The sequence below is a fragment of the Anolis carolinensis genome, chromosome 6, assembly GCF_035594765.1.
Source record: "Anolis carolinensis isolate JA03-04 chromosome 6, rAnoCar3.1.pri, whole genome shotgun sequence".
Lineage (NCBI taxonomy): Eukaryota > Metazoa > Chordata > Lepidosauria > Squamata > Dactyloidae > Anolis > Anolis carolinensis.
Genome location: NC_085846.1, coordinates 110,793,553 through 110,819,243, shown reverse-complemented (window position 1 = coordinate 110,819,243; position 25,691 = coordinate 110,793,553). Strand labels below are relative to the sequence as shown.

The 25,691-nt window shown below is 41.0% G+C and overlaps 1 protein-coding gene across 2 annotated transcripts in view; it reads right to left on the bottom strand.

Annotated features, from left to right (window-relative positions):
- prkag2 (protein kinase AMP-activated non-catalytic subunit gamma 2) overlaps positions 1–25,691 on the bottom strand; it is a 223,253-nt gene that overhangs the window by 170,726 nt on the left and 26,836 nt on the right. Inside the window, exon 1 of one of the 2 annotated variants that reach the window (XM_062957930.1) lies at positions 3,694–3,747. The exons of the other annotated variant lie outside the window; for it this stretch is intronic. Within the exon in view, the coding sequence (XP_062814000.1) occupies positions 3,694–3,732 (39 nt within the window). The 5' untranslated portion in view covers positions 3,733–3,747. Of the gene's footprint in view, positions 1–3,693; positions 3,748–25,691 lie in introns of those variants that run through there. 2 annotated transcript variants of the gene reach the window in all.

Below are 25,691 nucleotides of genomic sequence, written 5' to 3'. Positions count from 1 at the left end.
AAATCCTTCTTTTATTTTCCTGTGACTCGAGGCCACCCAATTAGGGTGACTAGCAGAAGATCCACACCTAATTAGCTTGATGAATGCTCTGTTCCACACAATGGGGTGAAAACTACCGAGATGGATAGAAAGCTGGTTTGAAAAAAATAGACAAGCTCACAAAGGATGCATTTGTTGTGACAGAGGTTGAAAACATTATTGTTTGGATTACAGTTTGCAGAATTTTATCTGCACAAGCAAGTAGACCTCAAACTGCAAGCCAAGTTTGTGCAGACCTGGAGGTATCAGGTTAGCTACTGCAGAAAGATAATCCGTATTTTCTTATGCAGCCACATGAAAAACTGCCTTGTACTCAACCAGACTTTTCCTTCATTGTTGTTGTTAATGTGTGCTTCCGAGTCACTTCGAGCAACTGGCAATCCTAAGGCAAAACTATCATGGGTTTATCTGGGGCGCCTGTATGACTCACCCAGTGACATCCAAATGGCTTTCCATGGTGAGTAGGGAATTGAACATGGTCTCCTGAGACATATAGTCCAATGGCCCGGGCTGTGGCGCAGGCGGGAGAGCAAGCCAGCTGCAATTAACTGCAATGAATCATTCTGACCAGGAGGTCATGAGTTCAAGGCCCGCTCGGAGCCTATGTTTGTTTGTCTTTGTTCTATGTTAAAAGGCATTGAATGTTTGCCTATATGTGTAATGTGATCCCCCCTGAGTCTCCTTCGGGATGAGAAGGGCGGAATATAAATGCTGTAAATAAATAAATGCTCAAAGCACCATCTTATTTCCCCAAAAATAAGACCCACCCTGAAAATAATCCCATTAAGGTCATCAGACAGACAGGATACATTTAGTACAACCGTTGCAACACTCAACAGATGTACTGAAGTAGTACTAGTGATATATAATTAGGTATGAATAACTAATACTATTGACATTAATACTTAAAATAAGACCTGGTCTTATTTTCAGGAAATACGGTTTATCATGCCTGCTCTCAGGGAGACTATCTGTCAACCTATAATCTATAGCAGCAAATGTGACCCAACTACAGCTCCATTGGCCACAATTGGAGAGAAGGCAATTGGTATAAAATTCAAAATAAACATACATGTAAAAGTGGCCATAAGGGCAAGATGCTGCTTCCCATCACAATCAAACCAGAAGCCAAACCTACTGTTAATCTCCAAACAAGATCTATAGCAGTGGTTCCCAACCTGTGGGCCGCGGCCCAGCATTGGTCCACGAACTCCTTCCTCTTTGTTTATTTATTTCTGTTCCTTTCTGCAGAACTGACCATTGCATTGGATAGACCATATCAGCTCTAGATGATTAAATATTGTTTTCTGTGGGCGAGCAGATAGTGACTACTGGATGACATCTGTTCTGTATCAGAAACTAGAGCTGATGTGATCTATTCAATGCAATTTTCTGAAGCAGCACCTCAAATAACCAAATCGTATCTAAAGTTGACCAAAAACTGATCTGTAACCTTTTGGAGGTTTTTGTGTGTGTGTCAGGAGTGACGTGAGAAACTGCAAGTTGCTTCTGGTGTACCCTTTTGATACTAATGTTGGAGAGTGTTCCCTGGTCAAAAAAATGTTGGGAACCACTGATCTATAGTAACTGACAATACCATCATATGTACACTTTAGCCCTGTTCCTAACCAGCAAGTGTTTCCTGCCCCTTTGTTCACAATCAACATCCAATTATGAGAACTGTATGTGCTAGAACAGGCTGGCTGTTCCTTTACTGCCAGATAGAGGCTCCTGGGAAGTCTGTAAACAGAAGAACATGATGAAAGCCATCTCTTCCCCATTGCTTGACTGTGATATCCGTAGATCCGAGCTTCAGCCGGTAGGTTGTTAGGAATTGTGGGAGTTGCAGTCCAAAACACCTGGAGGGCCCAAGTGGGATTTGTGGAATTGTCTGGAGCTTACTCTTATTATTGCAGTGTAGAATGTATAAATTTTCTAGCATGATCCTATGTAAATCTATCAAAAAGTCATTTGAACTGAAATCAGCAAGGCTTGTATCGAATCTACAAAAGGATGTCCAAGACTTTAATGCTAGTGTTGCAATTGTTGTATTGTGCTGGAGATAAAAGGTAACTGCAGCATCAATCTGTCCATTTTGGATAGCAAGAGCATTATTAAGGTGTTATTTGGAAGGCAGGGTCCAAGCCCTTGCAGAGGTCCTTCAAAATCTGGACTAGAACACAGAACTGGTTTACTCCACTGGCATTGCATGAGGCTACATTTCCTTCAATCATGGCATAACAGAAGCTACAAAAGAAGGCTATACTTATTGTTGTTGTGTCCTTTCAAGTCATTTCTGACTCATGGAGAACCCAAAGATACCCTGGGACTGAGAGGATTACCCACTTGTTTTTTTATCACGAACCCTGGTCTCCAGAGATGTAATCTAGCATTTAAACCATGATGCCACACAGTCCATTATGTCAATAGGTTTCTTCAAGATGCTGACTGTAGAATCACAGAACTGGAGAATCGGAAGGGACTCAAGAGTCCTATATAATCCAATCCTTGATGATCTAGGAAACCACAACTACAGCATCCCTTACAGGAGTCCCCAATGATGCAAAGGCTGCTGGCAGGACTGCTGACTGACAGAGTGGGTGAGCTCCCTCTGTCAGCTCCAGCTCCTCATGCAGGGACAAGAGAGAAGCCTTATTTTATATTATATTATTTTTATTTTTATATCCCGCCCCATCTCCCCGAAGGGACTCGGGGCGGCTCACAACAGGGACAAGCCCGAACAACAACAACATATTTAACATATGCCTCCCACAAGGATGGTAAAACATCAAAACATCTGGGCGTCCCCTGGGCAACATCCTTGCAGATGGCCAATTCTCTCACACCAGAAGTGACTTGCAGTTTCTCAAGTCGCTCCTGACACGAAGAAAAAAAAGCATCCCTTACAACCATATAGCCTCTGCTTAAAGACTTCCAGTGTAGAAGAAGCCAATACCTTCTGAAGCATTCTCTTGTGCTGCTGTTCATAGGATTCGCATCTCTACAATTTCTAGCAGCAACAACAGCTACAGGTCTGATAGGAAGCCAAAGTTACCTGCACTGCAAATCTTAAAAATGGCAACAACAGCAATAACAACATTCACATTTAATTAACTTCTCGCTGTGTCTCTCTTCTGCCTGAGTGTGCATATATAACTGTATCTCATTTCATGTTTGTGTATTAGTAATACCAACTGTACTGAGATAATTTCTACCAGACGCACAGAACAAACAGGCAGACATTGCAGGAGGCAGAGAACAGATGGTTAAGCAAAAATTCAACATATTCCCTTGCACTCCATCCCACCCCTTAAACATCTAATTTCTCTGTTCAGATTGTAAAGGGGGAGGAAGTTACAGCCAGAAAACAACTATGGAGGGAACACTATGTACAGCCTTTGATTTTGCTGAAATCAAGGGAAACACTACTGTTTCAATTATGCATGCAAAACAGACACAACATTACCTAGAACACCCACACAGCAGAATGCACATGTACTATGCCATTCCTCGATATAGTCGAACAAACATCTCTTCCCTTCAGCCTTGGTCTTCCACAAAATATTCAGAGTTTCCCTTTCCCTGGCACAATTTGTCTGCTTTTCCTATAGCTTTAGGGAAAACACAGATGACTCATTCAAATCCATTACTTACAGCTCTGAGAAATCCTGCGCCTTGGGTTGAAATATCCATAGAATTGCATATAGGAGGGTGGGAATTTCTTACCCTCTGAATATAGGAAAACAAAATTAAAGTGTTTCAGGTCCGGCCAGGGATGCTGCTGCTGTCACAACAGATGGGGACTGGTGCCTGGTGTTTTCTTAATTCCCAGGGCAGAGTGACAAGAGAGATGGCAACGAACGCAAGGTAACCCAGGAGAACGCAGACAACAATTTTATCTGATGCTCGGCGGCTGTGAGCCAAGCACACTTCAGACAATCTAGAGTTGATTATAAGAATCCTTCTATTAACTTTAGAAAGAGGGGCTAATGCCAATACTATTGGGACAAAAGCACAAACTTATCCATGTGTGAGAAAGGGATTGTTTAAAAATGCATAAGTGGGAGGTTTAGGGTGTATGTGAGATGGGAATCTAAGACAATGTAGTGAGAACAAATTATTGTTCCGGAGAGGGAAGAAGATAGACCTCTACTTTAGAATTGTTTGCATTGTTTTAAAGATATTGTCAGTGCTAATACATTTTTAGAGGGAACTTATTGGAGAACATAAGACAGGCATGGCAGTAATGATGGTCTGATTAGCAACCGGGCTTGTATTAAATTAGTTGCAGCCCAAACGCTACTGCCTTGTCTACTGTTCCCAGCCTTCTGCCAACATGGCATAATGAGGCTTTTGCATTATAATATCATTGCATTCCCTGCAGCAAATTAGGAGGCAAAACAAACTGCAGGAGAGAAAAGGGATGAGAAAATAATGCCAAGAGCCAGCGCTGACAGTTCTTCTACCATGCACCAATCGAACGTGACATCTCCGGAGTAACACTGTTGGGGAAAAATCGCCGATTGCAAAACATCTTCCCAATGAGCGAAGACAGAACTAAATGGGAAGGTAGATGATGCCAATAAGCATCACACTGCTTAAGTCAGTAGTTCCCAATTGTTGGTCTTTAACGTGTTTTGGACTTCAGGTGGCTGGGATTTCCGGGACTTGAAGTCCAAAACACTTGGAGGACCAAAGGTTGGAAACCACTAGCTTAGATTAATAGGTCCTCTTCTTCCTACATGGTCAAGGAGCCCCAGGTGGTGCAATGGATTAAAGCCTTGTGCCAGCAGGACTGCTGACTTGAAGGTGCGTTGCTGACCTGGAAGTTGCCGGTTTGAATCCAACCCAGGGAGAGCGCAGATGAGCTACTCTATCAGACATGAGAGAAGCCTCCCACAAGGATAATAAAACATCAAAAACATCCAGGCGTCCCCTGGACAACATCCTTGCACACAGCCAATTCTCTCACATCAGAAGTGACTTGCAGTTTCTCAAGTCACTCCTGACATGAAAAAAAAGATCTAGCCAAATGTCTTGAACACATCCAAAATCTTGGGGCTTGCCCGAAGCTCTGATTGATCCAATGAAGACATGCAAGGATGAAGGTAGGAACAGAGATTGATTGATTGAGATTGACAGATGGCCAAAGTGGATGCCAGGGAAGAAAGTATAATCCCAGATCTGACATACCTCACAGTTACAAGGAAGGACACTTTATAGGTATTTTACAGACATTAAAAGTAGTGAGAATTTAGATGATTGGTGTGGTTTCTGGATCTGTAGTCTCATTGGTTAAAGGGGCCGTTGGTTCATGGTGGTTGATCAGTTGAAAGTTCCTCAGTTGCTTTTTTTTTTTTTTTTTTCCCCGTGTCAGGAGCAACCGGAGTTGCTTCTGGAGTGAGAGAATTGGCCATCTGCAAGGACGTTGCCCAGGGGACGCCCGGATGTTTTGATGTTTTATCATCCTTGTGGGAGGCTTCTCTCATGTCCCCGCATGGAGCTGGAGCTGATAGAGGGAGCTCATCCGCACTCTCCCCAGTGGGATTTGAACCTGGCAGCTTTCAGGTCAGCAACCCAACCTTCAAGTTACGAGGCTTTTATCCCCTTGGCCACCGGGGGCTCCCCTCAGTTGCTGATAAGTGGAGAGGTCTAATGGGAATTTCAATAAACTGTCATTGGTTAACTTGGAAACTGTTTGCAGTCTGGTGTGTCTGCTCACTCTGGGAGTGAAAGTGTTGAGAAAATTGTGGGTTGGGTCATGGAGACAATGGGTGCTTAATGGGTTTGTCCCTTGGGATAAGGGTCCCATGATGGTAACAGATTAGGGTCAGTGGGTGACAAGATCCCAAGATCCTATGATGGGTCCAAGCAATGCAGACAAAAGGGTGTGAAGATAGCTTGATGAGCTTAAAGTGTGCTCCTAGGCCTGGGTCCTTTGTGACACAGGGAGATTGGTTGGCAGCTGTTAGGAGTGTAAGAAAGGAGAGATTGTGGTGCTTGTGCGTACTTGGTGAAAAGATTGAGGCAGGACCTGGGTGCAATGGCCCTGTTTTTTTTTTTAGGAATTTCCAAGTAGCAGGCAGGGGACCTCTGCAGGTCATCTATCTTAACCCCAAATCAAGTTCCATTGGCTGGGTTTTCAATAACATTAATAGTCATGTTTTTATTATTGTTATGGAGTTTGGTCCTTGTCACTTAAATTCAGACTGAAGGAAGCTTACAGGTTAAAACAAATACAATATGCAGTAGGCCCTCCACGTTTGTGGATTTACCTTTTGCAGATTTGCTTAAGATGTTTTCTTTAGGAATCTCTAGGTCTATGGTCATGGAGCCTCTGGTGGCTCAGTGTGTTAAAGCACTGAGCTGCTGAACTTGCAGACCGAAAGATCCCAGGTTCAAACCTGGGGAGTGGAGTGAGTGCTCGCTGTTAGCTCCAGCTTCTGCCAACCTAGCAGTTCTAAAAAATGCAAATGTGAGTTGATCAATAGGTACCGCTCCAGCGGGAAGATAACGGCGTTCCATGCAGTCATGCCGGCCACATGACCTCGGAGGTGTCTATGGACAACACTGGCTCTTCGGCTTAGAAATGGAGATGAGCACCAACCCCCAGAGTCAGTCACGACTGGACTTAACATCAGGGGAAACCTTTACCTTTACCTTATCAGACAAATAAATAGTTTTTTAATTTGTATTTTTTCACTTTCATGGAGCTCCTGTGTCCTTAACCCATGCTAATAAGGAGGACTTACTGTGTTTTAAAATGCAGATATGCATTGGTTAATGTACAGATTCAGGAAGGATGAGTGAGGTAAGTTTGCGTTAAAAAATGCGAACCATATTCATTTCTTCCAGATCTCTGGTATCCTCACAGGACACTTTTCTCATGTTTAACAGAGACGTGATTGGCACATTAAGGAGAAGACATGATTATATTTTTTATAAGCCTATCACAGTGGCTTTAAGAAGGAAGTTCATCAAAAAGAGACAAGCACACCTTTTCCACATAAAAATGCTTAGCATGCTTTTATTCATCCAGCTAATGAATTTTTAGGAATCTAAATGAATCTCAATTTGCACATAATTTCTGGTTATGAGAATATATTCTATTACCATAGTTGCAATTTCTGGGAAAATATTACTGATAGCAATAAAACAGACTTTTAAAAAAGCGGCTTTGAGCTTTAATTCCTATTATATCAGACTTTAACTTTGAGGAAAGGAGCAGTGGCGCAATGAATTAAGCCCTTGTGCCAGCTGAACTGCTGACCTGAAGGTTGGGTTGCTGATCTGAAGGTGGCCAGTTTAAATCTGCAAGCCAGGGTGAGTTCTTGTCTGTCAGCTCTAGCTTGTGGGAACATGAAAGAAGTCTCCCAGTAACACATTCGGGCATCCTCTGGGCAACAACTCTGTAGACAGCCAATTCTCTCACACCAGAAGCGAATTGCAATATGTTCTCAAGTCGCTTCTGACACGATAAAAAAACTTTGCGTAAGTGGGTTACAAACTAATGCCCTCATCAAGGCACACCAGGAGGCAAAAACGCTTTTATTGTTAGCCACCATAATAATAAAAGCATTTGTGAACTCCTACAGCCCAGATATACAGGTTTTCTAATGAGAGGGAGGTTTTAAAACACAGAACAAGGGGGAAATAAAACATCATTGGCTTGAGGTTACTACCAAGCCCTTCTGAACCTTTGCAGAAGAGGGGAAAAAATCTCACAGCCCTTTACCTGCCATGTATTTCTGGAAGGGTGAGATGTTTTAATCCGGAACACAGCTGAAAAAACATGTTAAAATTACATAACAAGTCTTTTAAAGCCTGAATACTTTACAAAGGGAGAGAAGTTTCAACATGATATATAGTAAAAGGATTGGTTTCTGCTTTGCTTACTTTGCATCCACAAGCCATGTCTACGGTGCGCTCCTATTGCAGCTCACTGCACAGAGCATAGCACATTGTGCAGTCAGAGTCTAGGCGGATGCAATAAACACTTGAGAGACTGCACATGCTAATTTCCCTTCTTCTCTGTACTTTGTTGTTCTTTGCTGTCAAGTCAATTTCTACTGACAGCTGAAAGGCTTCCAAGAACCCCTGCTCTGCTCAGGCCTTGCAATCCATAACATCCTTGACTGAATTAATCCACTAGTGGGCATCTTTTATCTAAAATGCTTAGAACTCGAAATGTTTTTGGATTTTGGTACCTGGCATTCTAGAGTTTGGTTCCAAAATTCATGGATGCTCAAGTCCCTTTGCACAGAATGGGATGGTGAAATTGTGTCCCTCCTATAAAATGGCAAAATCAAGGCTTGCTTTCTGGCATTTTTAAAGATTATCTTCAAGCTGTGAGTGGTGGAACCCAGAGATATGGAAGGTTGACTTTATTTACATATATGTACCGTGTCTTATATTAATTTTTGTTCACAAAAATGCACTAGGTCTTATTTTCAAGTGATTTCTTATTTTTCCATGAAGAAGAATTCACATTTATTGTTGAACAAAAAAATAAACATTTATTATATACTGTACAGTAGTTGTCATCACAAACCAGCATAACCAAATAAACTGTGAATCTTTTCAATAATTTCTTGTTACTACCATTATTTCCATGTACAACAATCTATGGTACGTACATTTACCGATCCTGCAAGCTCTGGTGTTCTGTTTGGCGGACATGCTTCCAAACAAAAAACTTTGCTATGTCTTACTTTCACGGGAGGCCTTATATTTAGCAATTCAGCAAAACCTCTACTAGGTCTTATTTTTTGGGGCTCTTATTTTTGGGGAAACAGGGTACATATGGGCTGGGCTTTAGCACAGCAGGTTTAACCACAAGTTGCAATAAATCTTGTCAGTTGAAAGGCTGACAGTTTGAAGCCTGGGTCAGGATGAGCTCCTGGCCTTTAGCCCAGCTTCCAACTACCTAGTGGTTCAAAAGCAAAATGTGAGTAGATAAATAGGTACTGCTTAGAAGTGGAGAGATATTTTAAGACACCCATAAGGAAGTGCCAGAAAAACGCCGGTGAGGCGTTTACAAACAAAGCTCTTCAGCAGGGAGATGGCTGGAACTGAGCACAAGCCTCCAGGATGCCGAGGATGGGAAAAGTCTTTATATATACCTCTATCTATGTTCAATTGTCTGTCTTGTCATTGTATAAATGGCATTGAATGATTGCCACATGTGTGTGTTCTGGGATCTGAGTCCACTTCAGGATGAGAAGGGCAGAATATAAATACTGTAAATAAAATAAAGATGTGGGATATATTCAGTATCCAGGCACTGATTTTGCAAAGCCCCGAAAAACTGCGACATCCAATAATGTAACGCACCAGACAAGATCCATATTGCCTGATGAGTCCATAGATTTATTTCCCTGATTGAAACTGATCTGTCATTAAAGTTCTCAATTTACAAACACAATTAACACTAGGGGTGGCCTATGTGTGTGTGTGTGTGTGTGTGTGTGTGTGTAACACACACATACATATACTGTGTGTGTATGTATTTGTGTATGATCTTAAATTTACCACAGTGTCAAGAAGTATCCCTACTATAGCCAACAACTTAGATAACTATCTCTTGTGATGGAGCTAAGAATCTAATTCAATCTACTCTTAACAAGTTCACTTCCTGACAAGTATGGGGCATGCATTCCATTATATTAGCAGCATCTACATAGAACAACTTTTGCAGAAAGTCCAAGCTGCAACACACACTCCAACAATATATGGTTTAATTTAGTAAAATAGCACCCAATACCATACTTCACCACACATTAACATACTGTATATACTCGAGTATAAGCCTAGTTTTCAGCCCTTTTTTTAAGACTGAAAAAGCCCCCCTCGGCTTATACTCGGGTGAGGGTCCTGGTTGGCTTATGTTTGAGTCAGCTTATACTCGAGAATATATTGTGCATGTATTATTTTTCTCTATTATTATTGCTACTATTACATTTATTTTACTCTGTTTTTTTATTATTTTTAATACATTTATTATTTCACTCTGATCTTATTATTATTATTACATTTACAGTAGAGTCTCACTTATCCAAGCTATACGGGCCGGCAGAAGCTTGGATAAGCGAATATCTTGGATAATAAGGAGGGATTAAGGAAAAGCCTATTAAACATCAAATTAGGTTATGGTTTTACAAATTAAGCACCAAAACATCATGTTATACAACAAATTTGACAGAAAAAGTGGTTCAATACGCAGTAATGTTATGTTGTAATTACTGTATTTACGAATTTAGCACCAAAATATCATGATATATTGAAAACACTGACTACAAAAATGGCTTGGATAATCCAGAAACTTGGATAAGTGAGGCTTGGATAAGTGAGACTCTACTGTATTATTTTACTCTATTTATTATTACATGTATTATTTTCCTGTATTTATTATTATTATTATTATTATTATTACTATTATTATTATTATTACATGTATTATTTTACTCTATTATTATTAAAAGGATACATAAGCACATTTACATGGAAGAAGATGAGACTACCGTAGTGATTTGATCAGAGTTGGACAGTCTTATCTTAAATTTGAGTTTTATGTAAATATTCAAAAACATTTAAGCTACTGATGCCACAATTAATGTAATTTTATTGGTATCTACTTTTATTTCTGAAATTTACTACCCTCGGCTTATACTGGAGTCAATGTTTTCCCAGTTTTTTTGTGGTAAAATTAGGTGCCTCAGCTTATATTCGGGTTGGCTTATACTTGAGTATATATGGTATTTACCTCCTCTCCCCTTCTATGGGCAGGATGCAAATTGGGCAAAGAAAAAAAATGAAATGGAAATGGGGTGAAGGATAAAGGTCTTCCAGTCAATTATTATGATGTACTATCTCTAACTCATTACAACTTGAAAAGAGCCCTCCCAGATCAAGCTAAGCATCTGTCCAACTCAGCAAGCTGTTCCAATAGCGGTCAGGCAGATGCTCCAGGGAAGGGCACGGAGGTAACTGCAAACTGATTAATTGCATTAACTGAGAGGCAAAACAAGCTGCCCACAGCTGACTCAGGCCGTGTTCACATAAGGTAGGCAAAAAGCAGAGGTAGGTCTGTATGGCTTATTCAAGAGGCTGTGTTTTACTAACTAGTGTTTATAAACTCTTATATGATATTCACAAAACTATGGATTTGAAGGAGGCAGTTTCCCCTGGATGTGCAGATTTCACCCATCCTTCACTACCATGATTCTGCATTATTCTCAGATCTCATTGCCAACTCTACTTAAGGTCAGATAATTTTCCCTTTTTGGACTATAACTATCCAGGATCACCAAGCTGACATCAACATTAGCTGGGGAAAAACAAGAATTGCAATTCAAACTAGGAACTTGTCTAATATCTAAGTAAAGATGCCGCCGAATCCCAGTTTGGAATTCCATTGTCAATGTGCCTCAATGCTATTCAATCTCTTTTAGGAGAAAGTATTTTGTTCTGTGTTTAGAACAAATTGTTTTGAATATGAAATCAGTCCTATTAATGGAAGATGTTCAGTTCCCTTCATGAATAGAAGAAACGCACATACTCAGCTGCTCATCAATTTTCTTTTATTTCCTCAATAAGATAATTGAGGGCACATGGGTTTTGTCATGTAAAGCACTAGATGGTCCGGTCTGAAGCTGTATCTTCTGGACAACTGGGCTATTTTTGCCATTTGGAACTAGAGGAGGAATTTAGATAAGCTCTCCAGAACTGTTGCTCTTAGCACAATAATTGCATATTGTATTGGGACTGCACCAGTTGCAAAGCCAAAAATTGAAAAACTATGAATTAAAAATGCTTTTTTTCAGACATTAAACTCTGAAAGAAGTACTCCTATTTCCATGTTACACAGAAAGCTAAATTGAGTTAGAAATACACTGCAATGGATTGTATCTGCTTTAGCGTTTACCCCTATCTGCTTCAGAACAGGATCACCTTGTTCATGGTGAACAATTATAATATGATCTGAAAACAAGCCAACAGATTCCCCAGAATTTCAGCTAAACTATAAGCACAGCATTTATCATTCTTGCTGATGGATTTATAGGTTCAGAGCAAAATAAGACAGCAATTAGCAGACTCTTCAGGAGAGTAATCTACTGAATCCCTTTACATCCTCTATGAGGGTTATGGGATTTAAGTTATGAATTCTCCAACTCTTGGGTTGAACCATAATTACGCAGGTGCTTTTCAGTCAAGCAAGAATATTACTTGAGAGGAGTAGAAAATAGGCTCTCCTCCAGATTTGCCACAGCAATGTAAACATTTCTAAAGGTTGTGTGTAGCTGTTACCAGTAACTAAAACTACCTGGGATTGTCCTGTAGAAATCAATATCACCCCTTGTTTTAAATGGTTTTTAGGAAACATTTGCTATTAAAAAGGCATGATAGATGTGGAGGCGTCTCCTTTTGCAGTTTTCAAATCCAAATCTTGTTAAAGTTAAGAGATATTAGTCTGCTGTGTCGGCAGAGGACAATTAGGCCCCTAAATCGAAATCCAAGTCACTTTGTTCAGCAACCTTACTACTTTTCCAGACCTGCTAACCAAAAAAAAATCTCTATCTAATCTATAGCAGTTCTATCTATCTATCTATATCTGAAATAAAACAATTTAAAACAGCTGTGGATAGCAAGATCCGAGTCGCAGATAGCGAAACCTGAAACGTGGTTACCAAGTTCTGATATGCTGTTACTGGTACCGATGACAAGCCACCCTGTAGGTCCATGTGCTTGGTGAGACGAAGAAGCCCAATATTCTCGAATAAATCTCACCAAATTGAAGAAGAAGCCTCCTAGGTATTTTATTCAATCAGCTGAAAGTGATGCCAGCTCACGGTTATCCACCAAAGTAAGCCGAGATCTCATTACATTGAAAAACAGGCATTTTATACAGTACAGACATTTGAAATTCCTGCTCCCGCCCCAGCTGGAGCTGGCTCCGCCGTGATTGGCTGAGCCCTGTTGATGTCAGAGAGGATTCCCTGAAGAGACTGGACTGAGGTGCCCGCTGGCCAATAGGAGAGCGTTCTCCATTTCCAATGCAGATGGAGCGCTCTCCAATGGCTGACTGGGAGCAGGAAAATGCATCCATTTAAATAGCATTGCCTACAGACTGGGAGATGAGAACAGCGACTGCAGTAGCAATCCCATTAGTTATTAATATAAAAGAAAGAGCGATAAGTATGATTTGTAACTAAGCAAAGCTTTGCAAGCCAAACTTGTTTCTTCTTGCTTTAGTCATTTCAATTGTCTTTTCTTAAGTGACAGATTTGATTTCATCAGGCAACACTTAACAGTGAACGCAACAAATTATTTTTATTCAGAATTAGTCTGCTCCTAATTTAATGTTTGTCTGTGTGCCTTCAATTCACTTGTTGACTTATGGAAACTCAATGCACTTCTTCAGCAAGCAATACTCAGAGGTGGTTTGTCATTGCCTCCTTATGAAATATAGCCTACAGCAACTGATATTCCTCAGTGGTTTCCCATCCAGGTACTAACTAGGGCAGTGTATTGTATTGCTGAGTCAAACATACATTACTAATAATGCCATTATATAAATTTCTACTCTACCAAATAATGGTGCAGGAAAATAAAAATATAAATATGTTGTCGAAGGCTTTAATGGCCGGGATCACAGGGTTGTTGTATGTCTTTCAGGCTGTGTGGCCATGTTCCAGAAGTTCTGGAACATGGCCACACAGCCCGAAAGACATACAACAACCCCAAAAATATAAATACCTTATCTTAGGCATTTTATTCATCATTCTAAAAGAAAATATTCTAAATCACCTTTTTTGTTTGTTTCTGCACACAACAGTCTTCAGAGAAAATATGAGAGGAAAGAGTTTTTTTAGCTGATTTTTCCCCAAGGCTTTTAATATGTTTCGCTCTGAAATGGCTAAGAAACTACAGATGTAAGGCAGAGCTGTGGTTTATGTTAGCAAAGAGCAGCAGAGGGAGCTCAGAGCTTTGCTAAGCAGTGCTTGAATTTATATTCTTGGAAAGGCCAAAGCCCCATAGACTCCAAATTGGGAGACTTATAGAAAACTGTGGGGGTTAATGATGCCATGCTGGTGTGTGGGGATACCAGCAACCTATCTCTCAGATCTGCCTAAATGCAGCTCTTATCGACTCCTGGGGATAAGGGAAATTTCTTCCAGTAAAGCACTGTGCATTGACTTCCAGAACAGGCACATTAATAGCCTTTAATGGACAAACAACACGCCTCCCCTCGCTCAGTGCTCCAGCACTTGCATTATTGCATATGCTATTAAGACCTAGACAGACCTTTCCATGTGCTTTGTATGCTAAAATGATTCACAGGCCTCCCAAGCTATAACAGAGCCTTTGGAAGGGGAAGACGGCAAAGCAGATTCCCTAATGTATGCACAAGGCAACACAATTGTATTATTATTATAATTATTGGGGATTTATATACATCTGAGACAATGTACATAGTAAGTTTCAATATATACATCACAGCAGGGTTGGACTAAATTATCCTTGATGTACAGTAAGATGGGCTTCATATAAATACAAGTCAATGTACAAGGTAAATTTCAATATATACATCATAACAGGGTTGGACTCAATTATCCTTGGTGTACAGTAAGACCCCAGTATCTGTGAGCATACACTCCTCAACTTATAATGGAAATAAGAAACTGATCAGTAGCAAACTCTACTGAAATGAATGGCTTTTGCTGGATGTTGTCATAGAGTTACCTTGAAGAACTCAGAAAATACCTAGAGCAGTGGTTCTCAACCTGGGGTCCCCAGATGATTTTGGTCTTCAACTCAACAGCGGATAAACTGGCTGGGATTTCTGGGAGTTGTAGGACAAAAACATCTGAGGACCCCAGGTTGAGAACCACTGACCTAGAGAGAGATATTTTAGGTAAAATCACAGGTACTGATCCTGTGAAGATGAGGTTTATACTATAATTTCCAATTTTATAGTTTTATTATTCTATGGTCTATCAATCAATGGCATTCATACATGAATAGTGGTGTCCCAATATACTAATGTAAGCAAGGCAATAATGTTATTGATGTTTTTGTCACGTTTAAATCCCACCTTTCCTTCAAGGTGGACAAAGGTGGAATATGTGAGTGTTTTCCTCATTTTTAGCACAATAATAAACCTGTAAAGGTTTAGTTGAAAGATACTGACTGGCCCGAAGTCATTTCAAGGGGGGGGGGGGCTATCCAAGACTTACATTCCAGAATAAAAAACACCAATCCACAAAGCCTCCATGTTATTAGGAACCAGCGTAGTTGATTATCTCTCATTCCACTCATTACAGCATCCAGGGGACTCCAATGAAAAGCAAAGTTGAACATTACCTGAATAGTCATGGCATCCAACCCCAATGACATCTCCCAATAGTTTCATATTAAATAGCATGGGAGATAAGATGGAACCCTGAAGCATCTCACAGCTTAACAGTCAGGAGGCTCAGCAGAAATTATCCAGTGCCACCCTGATACATTGAGAGGAGTTGCACCATCATATCCTCCTATCCTAAGATCAGGGGTCCCCAAACTTTTTAAACAGGGGGCCAGTTCACGGCCCCTCGGTCCGTTGGAGGGCCCGACTATATTTTTAAAAAACTATGAACAAATTCCTATGCACACTGCACATGTCTTATTTGTATTGCAAAACAACAACAATAACAATGAAAGACCAATACAATATTTAAAAGTGAAAATAATTTTAACCAACATAAACCTATCAGGATTTCAATAGGAAGTGTGGGCCTGCTTCTGGCCAATGAGATAGACAAGTTAATTAGGATTGTTGTTGTTGTTGTTGTGTGTCTTCAAGTCATTTCAGACTTTGGGCGAGCCTAAGTCCAAAATTATTTATTTATTCATTTACTACATTTATTTACTACATTTATATCCCGCCCTTCTCACCACGAAGGGAACTCAGAGCAGCTGTATGTACATATGATATATTATATTATTCGCATAGCACAATATATAAGCCGCCCCGAGTCCCTTCGGGGAGATGGGGCGAGGTATAAGAATAAAATTATTATTATTATTATTATTATTATTATATTAGCATTATATATTACTATATTGAATTATACCAGTATACTGTAATATTATGTGTAATATATAACATATAATTAATATTATTATATGATAATATTATTAGTATTATATTGTATAAAATGATATTATTATCAATATCATATGTATATACAATATATTATACTATTAAAACTGATATAAAAATATTATATTATAAATGAAGGCGGGGGCCAGGTAAATGACCCTGGAGGGCCGCATCCGGCCCCCGGGCCTTAGTTTGGGGACCCCTGCCTAAGATGCATGATCAGGGCCGGCCGGAGATATTTTTAAATGTTAAGCGGGGGTGCTAAAAAGCGCCCCCGCCACCGGCCCCGCCTCCGACGCCCTGGCCCCGCCCAGCGTGCCCTGGCCCCGCCTCCCACGCTGTGTGGGAGGCGGGGCCAGGGCGAATAGTGCGGGGGGCGGGGCCAGAGTTGGCCCCGCCCCCCGCCCAGCGTGCCCTGGCCGCGACCAGGAAGTAAGGCCCGAATGGCCTAGCTGTGCTGTGCGCGTGCGCACAGCACAGCTAGGCCATTTTGCCCTTAGTAACAAACTAAGGGCAAAAATGGCTTATCTGGCTGTGCGCATGCGCACAGCCAGATAAGCCATTTTTGCCCTTAGTTTGTTACTAAGGGCAAATGGCCTAGCTGTGCTGTGCGCACGCGCACAGCGCAGCTAGGCCATTCGGGCCTGACTTCCTGGTCGCGGCCGGCGACCGCCCGGGCGATCGCCGGCCGCGACCAGGAAGTCAGGCCCGAATGGGCTATCTGCGCTGTGCGCACGGGCACAGCGCAGATAGCCCATTCGGGCCTGACTTCCTGGTCGCGGCCGGCGATCGCCCGGGCGATCGCCGGCCGCGACCAGGAAGTAAGGCCCGAATGGCCTAGCTGTGCTGTGCGCGTGCGCACAGCACAGCTAGGCCATTTTGCCCTTAGTAACAAACTAAGGGCAAAAATGGCTTATCTGGCTGTGCGCATGCGCACAGCACAGATAGGCCATTTTTGCCCTTAGTTTGTTACTAAGGGCAAAATGGCCTAGGTGCTTGGCGCGGGCGCGGGGATTGAAGCCCCACGGGCCCGCGCCAACACCGGAGGCGTCGGTGGCGCTACGGGTCGCTGTCGACGCCTCGACAGCGCCCCTAGCAGCCAGCGCCCGAGGCGGCCGCGTCAGCGGCCGCCTAGTAACAACCGGCCCTGTGCATGATCAATGGTTGCAAAGCAACAGAGACATCTAGGAAGCTCAATACTGTGGCACTCCTTTGTCTTTCCTAAGTGCAGCAGCCGTCAGAAGAACTAAGGTCATTTCAGTGCCATATCCTGGTCTGAAAGCAGATCATCTTTGTCAAGCCACCACATGCTCAGACAAGTTGCCCAGAAAAGGGATATTAGAAATATGGCATCTGTTCTTGCATATCTTCAAGGCAGAGAGTGAACTTTGGGCTCCATCAAGGCAACAGACACATTCCCCAACAGTATAGCATTCTTCACTCCTTTTAACCTGTCTTATCCTGTCTTTAAAAGCACACATTAATCTAAATTGGTGTCCCCGCCGCAACCTGCATTGCAGATCTTGCATTGACCAGGCAGTTGGGCTAAATACGAGGGTTATCCAGAAAGTAGATTACATTTTGGAATTCAAAATGAACAAAGTATAGGAGAAAACATTTACCATATGCAGTTGATAGCCACACCCAAATACCACTTCTCAACATAGTTGCCATTCAAATCTAGGCACTTATCATAGTGAGGAATGAGTTTGGAAACTCCTCCCCCACAAAACTCTGCCGCTTGCTTCCTCAATGCAGCGTTTTGGCAACGATGCGCAGCTGTGGAAAGGGGAGACCGGCTGGTTGAGGAAGCAAGCGGCAGAGTTTGGTGGGGGTGGAGTTTCCAAGCTCATTCCTCGCAATGATAAGTGCCTAGATTTGAATGGCAACTATGTTGAGAAGTGGTATTTGGGTGTGGCTTTCAACTGCATACGGTAAATGTTTTCTCCTATACTTCGTTTATTTTTAATTCCAAAACATAATCTTCTTTCTGGATAACCCTTGTAGCTTCCAGAGATATCTCCAACTGAGTGATTCTATAGCAGAGGAGCTGAAAATAGGCAATCTAAGGCAGCCAACCAAGGCAAGAAAATGATATAAGAGTGACAAGAACAAAACTGATGGAGAGAAATATGAAAGACAAGAGGAACATGGGATGAATGCAAAGAAACACAGTTATATGTGCCGTCAGCATAAGCCCTTACATGTTTATTCGGAAGTCATTCCTGCTGAGCCTGCTGGGATGAAGTACTTCTGAAATGTGGTTATGCTTACTGCCCAGGGCTTTTCTTCTGCTGTGAATTAGAATTGTTTTATGTATAACTGTGAATGCATCCTGAATCAAAAACCCTTAAAGCACCTTAAAGTAACATAAAAAGGAGGAAGAGATAGGGATTTAAAATGAAATGTAGCAGCATAGGGTTTTATTTCAGCATGTGTTTTCATTGAAAAACACATAGTATCAAGGACTGCATACAAAGTAGAGGATTATATCCACTAGACTTGTGCACGAATCCGATTTAACCATTTTACTTTGGCTAAACCTGCTTCTTTGGCTCTACCGGGTGGCCGTAACGGCAAGGGCAAGCCGTCATGTTTTCCCGTTCATAATGGGACCACGTGGCAGCCCATCACGGCTCCTCCTCCCCTATTTGGCATCACAGTTGCATCTGGGCTTCAGTGTATTTAGTTACCTCTCCTCTAGAGTAGAAAGTAGAAACAGCTTTAAGGAAGCATTAAACCCAAAGTAGAAAGGCGTGGGAGGGGAAAAGGCAAGGCAGGATTTGCAGTGCAAAAGCAAGTCAAGAGAAAAGAGAGAGCTTTTTAAGAAAGGATAGCTCAGGTCATCACTTTTCCTTCCCAGTGGGAAGACTCCTTAAAAATGCCTTAACGTAAAGCTGCATGAAGAGAGAGCAGAGAAAGAGTGTGTGCACTGCTGCCTGTCTCCTCTAGAGTAAAAAGTAGAAAGTTTTAAGGAAGTATTAAAGCCAGGTCTCCTCTACAGACCAAAGGGAAAGGATTGCAGAAAGAATGGAATCTTAACTCTGATGCAGGTCTAAATGAAGGATATAAGGACAAACAATGCTATTGCCTAAAATGATGGGAAGGGGAGCCCGGGGAGCCACCCCACCCCCCACTGCCATCAATGGGCTGGATCTAGAAGTATTTATCTGCTGTGGTCCAAAAACTCCATCCGGCATGCAAAAATGGATATGGGGGTCTACCGGTATGCAGCCAGCAGAAACAGATCAAGGTTGAGCTGAAATGCTTGACTAATATCCACTATAGCCATTAAAGAAGTGGATTTATATTAGTTCAGTGCTGTGTCCAAGGAAATAGAGTTATATCCACAAAAACCCATGCTAAAATAAAAACTAGTTGGTCCTAAAAGTGCTGCCATGTTTTTTTTCACCCTCTCCTTTCTTTCTTATGTTACAAAAAATCCTCATAACTATATTCTAAATATATCTCAATCAGACTCCTTCCTTTTTCAATAAAAAAGTTTATTAATGTGATAGACTACTAAATGTATTTGATTTCAAATCCTAATTGGGTTACGAAAGTCAGTGAGTGACTTAGGGTCAATCACTATCTCTTAGCCTAATCTCCTGTAAAGGTTTATTACATAGATACAAATGGAAGGACCATCTATGTTGCCTTGAGCTCCTTGAAAGAAACGGCAATATAAAGGTAACAAATCATGAATTCTTTTCAGAGATTAAAGAGAATTTGGTGGTTTCTGTGGCTTTTCTTTAGCTTTTTTCACCAACTGTAATTCTTAACTCTTGCATCTGAGAAACATTTGCCAGCAGCAGCAGCAGCTTAGCAAACAGCTTTAAAAACAAAAATGCAGAATGAATAGTAGAAAACTGTGAGCTGAAATCTCAGACCTTTGGTTGTAGGTTTGTTAAATACTAATCAAAACTAATGGGTTCCATTTGGATACTGTTTTTGCAGTTGGAACTAAAGGTTTTCAAACAACAAGGCTTTTCGTTTTGTATTATTATTTCATTTTACAAGTCTACTACTGGTGGAAATTTCCATACTACAGAGTTGAAAAACTGGAAGCTGTTTTGTTGACTAAAATATCTTAACACTTTCTAAAGCTCTGTAGATGGGTGATAATATGAGAAGACCATGGTAGGACACTGTCATGTTGAGTGAGTCATCTCGCTCAGAATTGTCTTCACCAGAGAGACATTTTGACCTGCAATACAGACATCCCTTCAATATTGGTCGGGGCTGGTAGGAATTGCAGGATAAGACATATGGAAGGGTGCAAAGGTTTGTCACTGTGCATGGATGTCAGTCTTAAGCATATTCGATAGAACTATGTAAGTAGTCAAAATCAGCTGCAAAGAAAGCTATTCATCTCTATAATGATATGATACTGACTTAAGGTACAACTAAATACAATAAAATTGCTATTCCATCTTTAGCCTAAAAGCAGGGCCTTTATGACCATGACCTCAAAGCTTCAGAAACTTCTCTCTAAGGAGATATGAATATCTCCCCCATGACTGGGCTTCTATGGGCCCTATTCAACACACTGTTACGGCACTATTATTTTAACTGCCATGGCAACATCCTGCAGAAATCCAGAATCTAGAGAGTTTCAAGCAACTCTTTTGCTGAGAATCCTAAACGTTCTTCCTTAAACTGCAATTCCCAGGGCTCTGTAGTATGTTGCCATGGTATTTCAAGTGGAATCATGGCGCTATAAATGGGCCTTAAAAGGATTACTAAATGTTTCCTTTCCCACCAAACATCTTGGTGATTTAGACTAGATCTGCACTGCCATATCATGCAGTTTGAAACTGCATAATATGCTCAATGGAGACTCACAAAATGCAATTTAACCACATTGAACTGCATTATGTGAGCCTATGCTGACCATTTTCAAACTGCATTATAAAGCACTGTCAATGAGGCTATAGATCCATATAAGGCAGTTTAACTGCATTGAATTGTATTATATGGATCTACACCAGGCATAGGCCAACATGGGCCCTCCAGGTGTTTTGGACTCCAACTCACACAATTCCTAACAGCCAGTAGGCTGTTAGGAATTGTGGGAGTTGGAGTCCAAAACACCTGGAGGGCCTAAGTTGGCCCATGCCTGGTCTACACTGAGCACATAATGCAGTTTCAAACAGATCCAGACATGGCTCTATTCTGCCTCTAGTTTTACTTTTTAAAAACTTATGATTTCCAGGATTACATCAGTGCACTGAAATGGTTTAACACATAAATAAAAGGGGAATTTTGATAGAGCTAAATGTGTCATTTCATGTGATAGGAAAAACATCTCCTGACAAGATGCTCCCTGACAGAGTTCAGCTGGCATTAAGACATCATATTTGCCTTGTCATTGTATCACTGATCATTTTTATGCCTGTCCTTTTTGCTCACGCAGCTGGTGAGCTCTGACCATTGGTCCCAGCCCAGATTGCTTTTGCTGTTTACTTTTGAGATGGGCGCCCTTTATATAAATAAGAGAGGAGTAATATTGCAATTTGAAAATAGTGCCTTTTGTCTGGGCAAATGTTAGAGGAGAGATTGCTATTGAATCATTGCAAGCATCTGAAGCATGAGCATGCAGCTTTGCAAGGGAACGCTCTTTGCATTAATTGTTGACTGGTAATTTGGCTGGCACAACTCCCTGGCCTAGTGCTGTGCGTAAAAATAGGCTGAAGGGCAAACAAACAAATTATTATGAAAGAACAATTTTCCCCATTCTCTTTCAACTGCAAGACTCTGTCGAGGGGCTAAAGCCAACAGAGACTCAGGCAGGCAAACCAACCACTGTAAGGGGTGTTACAAAGGTTACAGACTTCCTAATTACATTTTTTTCACTGCTATGAACTCTGTACAAGTTTCATCTTTACTTGAAAATGAAGTGTTTACTGTAGTTCATGGCACAACTTGGCTATCATTGGGGAAGCACTGACCAGAGGTTGTGGACTATATCTCCCATACTTCATACTATACTGAGTGAGGTTTCTAGAAAACCAAAACCTTTGGAGAGCCACAATTTCCTATCCCTGACTCAGCCACTGCAATACTAGGTGCATTTCCAACTTGTAAGAAGGTAAAATAAGTTACTCTCTCAATAAGAGTGTCAGTGTGGTGTACTGGTTTGAATGGTTGGCTCTGGAGACCAGGCTTTGATTCCCCACTCAGTTATGGAAACCCATTGGATTGTAGGTCAGGATGCGAGCCAGGTGGGTTTCTTCAAGCTCCATCGATCATCTGTTCCGGATCCTCAGCACCCTGATGAATTGGTTGAAATCATCTGCCACACCAATTCCTCTTCAATGTCAGACTTAAACACATCAGTAGTTTGAAGTCCAAACATTTATTTCAATATCTATAATACATATTTACAAAGCATAGCAAAAGCCATCGCTCTGAGCTGGCATTTCTCTTCAGCCTCTCGCCTCGGCAAGCACAGCTCAACACACACAGAGATAAGAAAGCACATTCCTCAGTCCGAAGGAAGTTCCGACCTTCAAAGGCAGAAATCATGCCTGATAGGTCATGGCAAGCTGTCAGTCAAAACTAGCCTACTGTTAACTGTTTCATTGCTGAAACACACATCTTGCACAACAGCAGAAAACACTTGATTTACATTTCATACACATACATCCATAATCCAACATGGATGACCTTGGGTGAATCAAATATTCTTAGTCCCAGAAAATCCCATTCACTTAAGTGACATCATAAATTGCAAAAAAACAAAACAAAATAAAAGCCTCGAAAACACACAACAACAACCCCAATAAGTCAATTGACAGAAGTGACCATATTTGGAACTGAACAGAACAAATGGAGGCCCTTTCGAGAGCAAGGAGCAGGCTAGTAAAAAAACAAAATTGCACTGGAAGCACATTGGGCTGACAAATTGCTTAGCTTGACCACGAAGAGCTGCTGAGTTTCTGTTTTAGCCACAAAGGAAGGAGTCTCAATTCATTTGCAGTCAGAATAGAAGCTGAGCAACTTGACAGACAAGGAAATTGCTGGTTGCCAATAGTAATCAGGTGACTGGTTTGGTACAAAGTTGGTACTGTTGGCAGATATTGGCAAACAAGGGAGTGAAACTGCCATGAGATTGTTCTGCCCAACTGGCTATATGCCAGATTAGATGGACTTTCTATATGGCCCACATCACAAAGTGCCAATCAGCATAAATGTGTAACGTAATACATACATACATACACACACACACACACACACACACAAGACAATAGACTGCATAAAACGCTACACTGCACATAAGGAATCCAAATCTGACATAGCGCAGACAGAGTACATGCAATATAAACAGTAGAAACACTGCACATAAAATCAAAAGGAAAACACAGCACAGTGCAAACATTACTCAGTATAAATAAAAGGAAAACATAGCATAAGAAACATCCAGGTAGTAGATATTCCCTATAAGGTGTTATTTTCCAGGTATGATTATATTTCAATATTTTGGGACAAACATAATAAAACTTTAAATGTAACCTCTCTGTGTGTCCTTTCAAGTTGCCTGTCGACTTATGAATGAGATTGGATTGTGTTGTCAAAGGCTTTCATGGCTGGAATCACTGGGGTGCTGTGAGTTTTCAGGGGTGTATGGCCGTGTTCCAGAAGCATTCTCTCCTGATGTTTCACCCACATCCATGGCAGGCATCCTCAGAAGTTGTGAGGTCTGTTGGAAACTAGGCAAGTGGGGTTTATATCTCTGTGGAAAGTCCAGGGTGAGAGAAAGAACTCTTGTCTGTCTGAGGCAAGCGTGAATGTTGCAATTGGCCACCTTGATTAGCATTGAATTGCCTTGCAGTTTCAAAGCCTGGCTGCTTCCTGCCTGGGGGGATCCTTGTTGGGATTTTCCAACACACCTCACAACCTCTGAGGATGCCTGCCACAGATGTGGGTGAAACGTCAGGAGAGAATGTGGCCATACAGCCCGGAAAATTCACAGCAACACTGAGATAGGATTGTCTTCAGCAAAGAAAACATGGACTGTAATGCGCTGCTTCTACCCAGAGATGCCCTGCTTCTCACTTCAAGAAGATGTTAAGCAAGTTATTATTTTTCATTTTTGAAAAGCCTTCAGATTTTAAAATATACCCTCAAATAGTCCCAAATCCCCCCCAATGTCACCTCTCAAAAACATGTAGGAGTAACAGGTAAACGTGACTCCATTTACAAATGCATATACACATACCACTCATACAAATAAACAATAGCATTAAACCATTTTAAAGCTACTGTTACAACATTGTTAACCCCTAAACCAACTTATTACAGATGACAATGTTTCTTATTATAGATACTTAATAAATAAAGAGTTATTACTTGTAAATAAACCGTAGCATTAAACCATTTTAAAGCTACTGTTACAACATTGTTAATCTCCTAAATATTACAGATGACAATGTTTCTTATTATAGATACTTAATAAATAGATAAAGTGTTATTACAATACTTGTAAAACATCAGTTTTAAGCTCCTGTGCTTTCCCTGTACAGTATTCCCAGGAGGCAGTTGTGATGAGAGATGTTTTTACGCAATTCAGCTCAACCTGCCAATCATGACCTTTCCTGAGTCAACCTGACTTTGCAACAATCCGCCCTTGCCTTAGTTAAATCATATTTTAACAACTGCAATGTCATACCCTACAGCTATCCCAGTTTGGTAGAGAAAACCTGTTAATCCTCTGCAATCCTGCTTTCTCAGCTACTCTTAAAGTGCCCTGGTTACACTGTCTTAGCCCCACTTTTGCCTTTTGTTCTTAACTTCATTCACCGTAAACAAAGTTAAAAATGCAGAGGTAATTTGCATTCAATTGATTCAGTACAGGAGAAAACAGAGTCTTGTATTTGAGGCACAATATAGTAACTGGTACATAGTATTATAATATTACTCCTATATGGAAAAAGATGCACCAATTGCCCATTGTTTTCAGGGCAAGGCTATCTAAAGGACAATATATCTTACTATGATCTGTCCAGCACCTAAGATATTCAGGCAATGCACTTTGGAGGTTATTTCTTGAAGATATGGAAATAAATATTTTCCTTATGTTGGTATAAGGTTGTAGAATGCATCCCCGATACGAAGGGGAGGAAGATGTGCCATTTCTATTATATATTTCACTCTATAACCATAATTATGTTGTTTGAATGTTTAGAAATCCTATTTGCTAGCTGCCTTGACTACAGCACTATTTTTAGTGGAAAGGTGTGACAAATAAATAAATGGACTCTGCCATTAGGAAGAGAAGAGGAAGCTTCCTGCCAGAAGGTCCAATTTTCCTGGGTCAACATTTTAAAGCTCTATATTTATATATCACATGTTTCTGAGCATTTAAAAAAACAGTAACGTGGAGCTCCATGACTTCTATATGGTCTTTCACAGATTAGTCACTAGTACACAGGAGTGTTCTGTGATATAGTTTAAAAAATAATGATGATAAAAGAACCCATCAGTTTGAATTAGGGTGCTCTCCAAA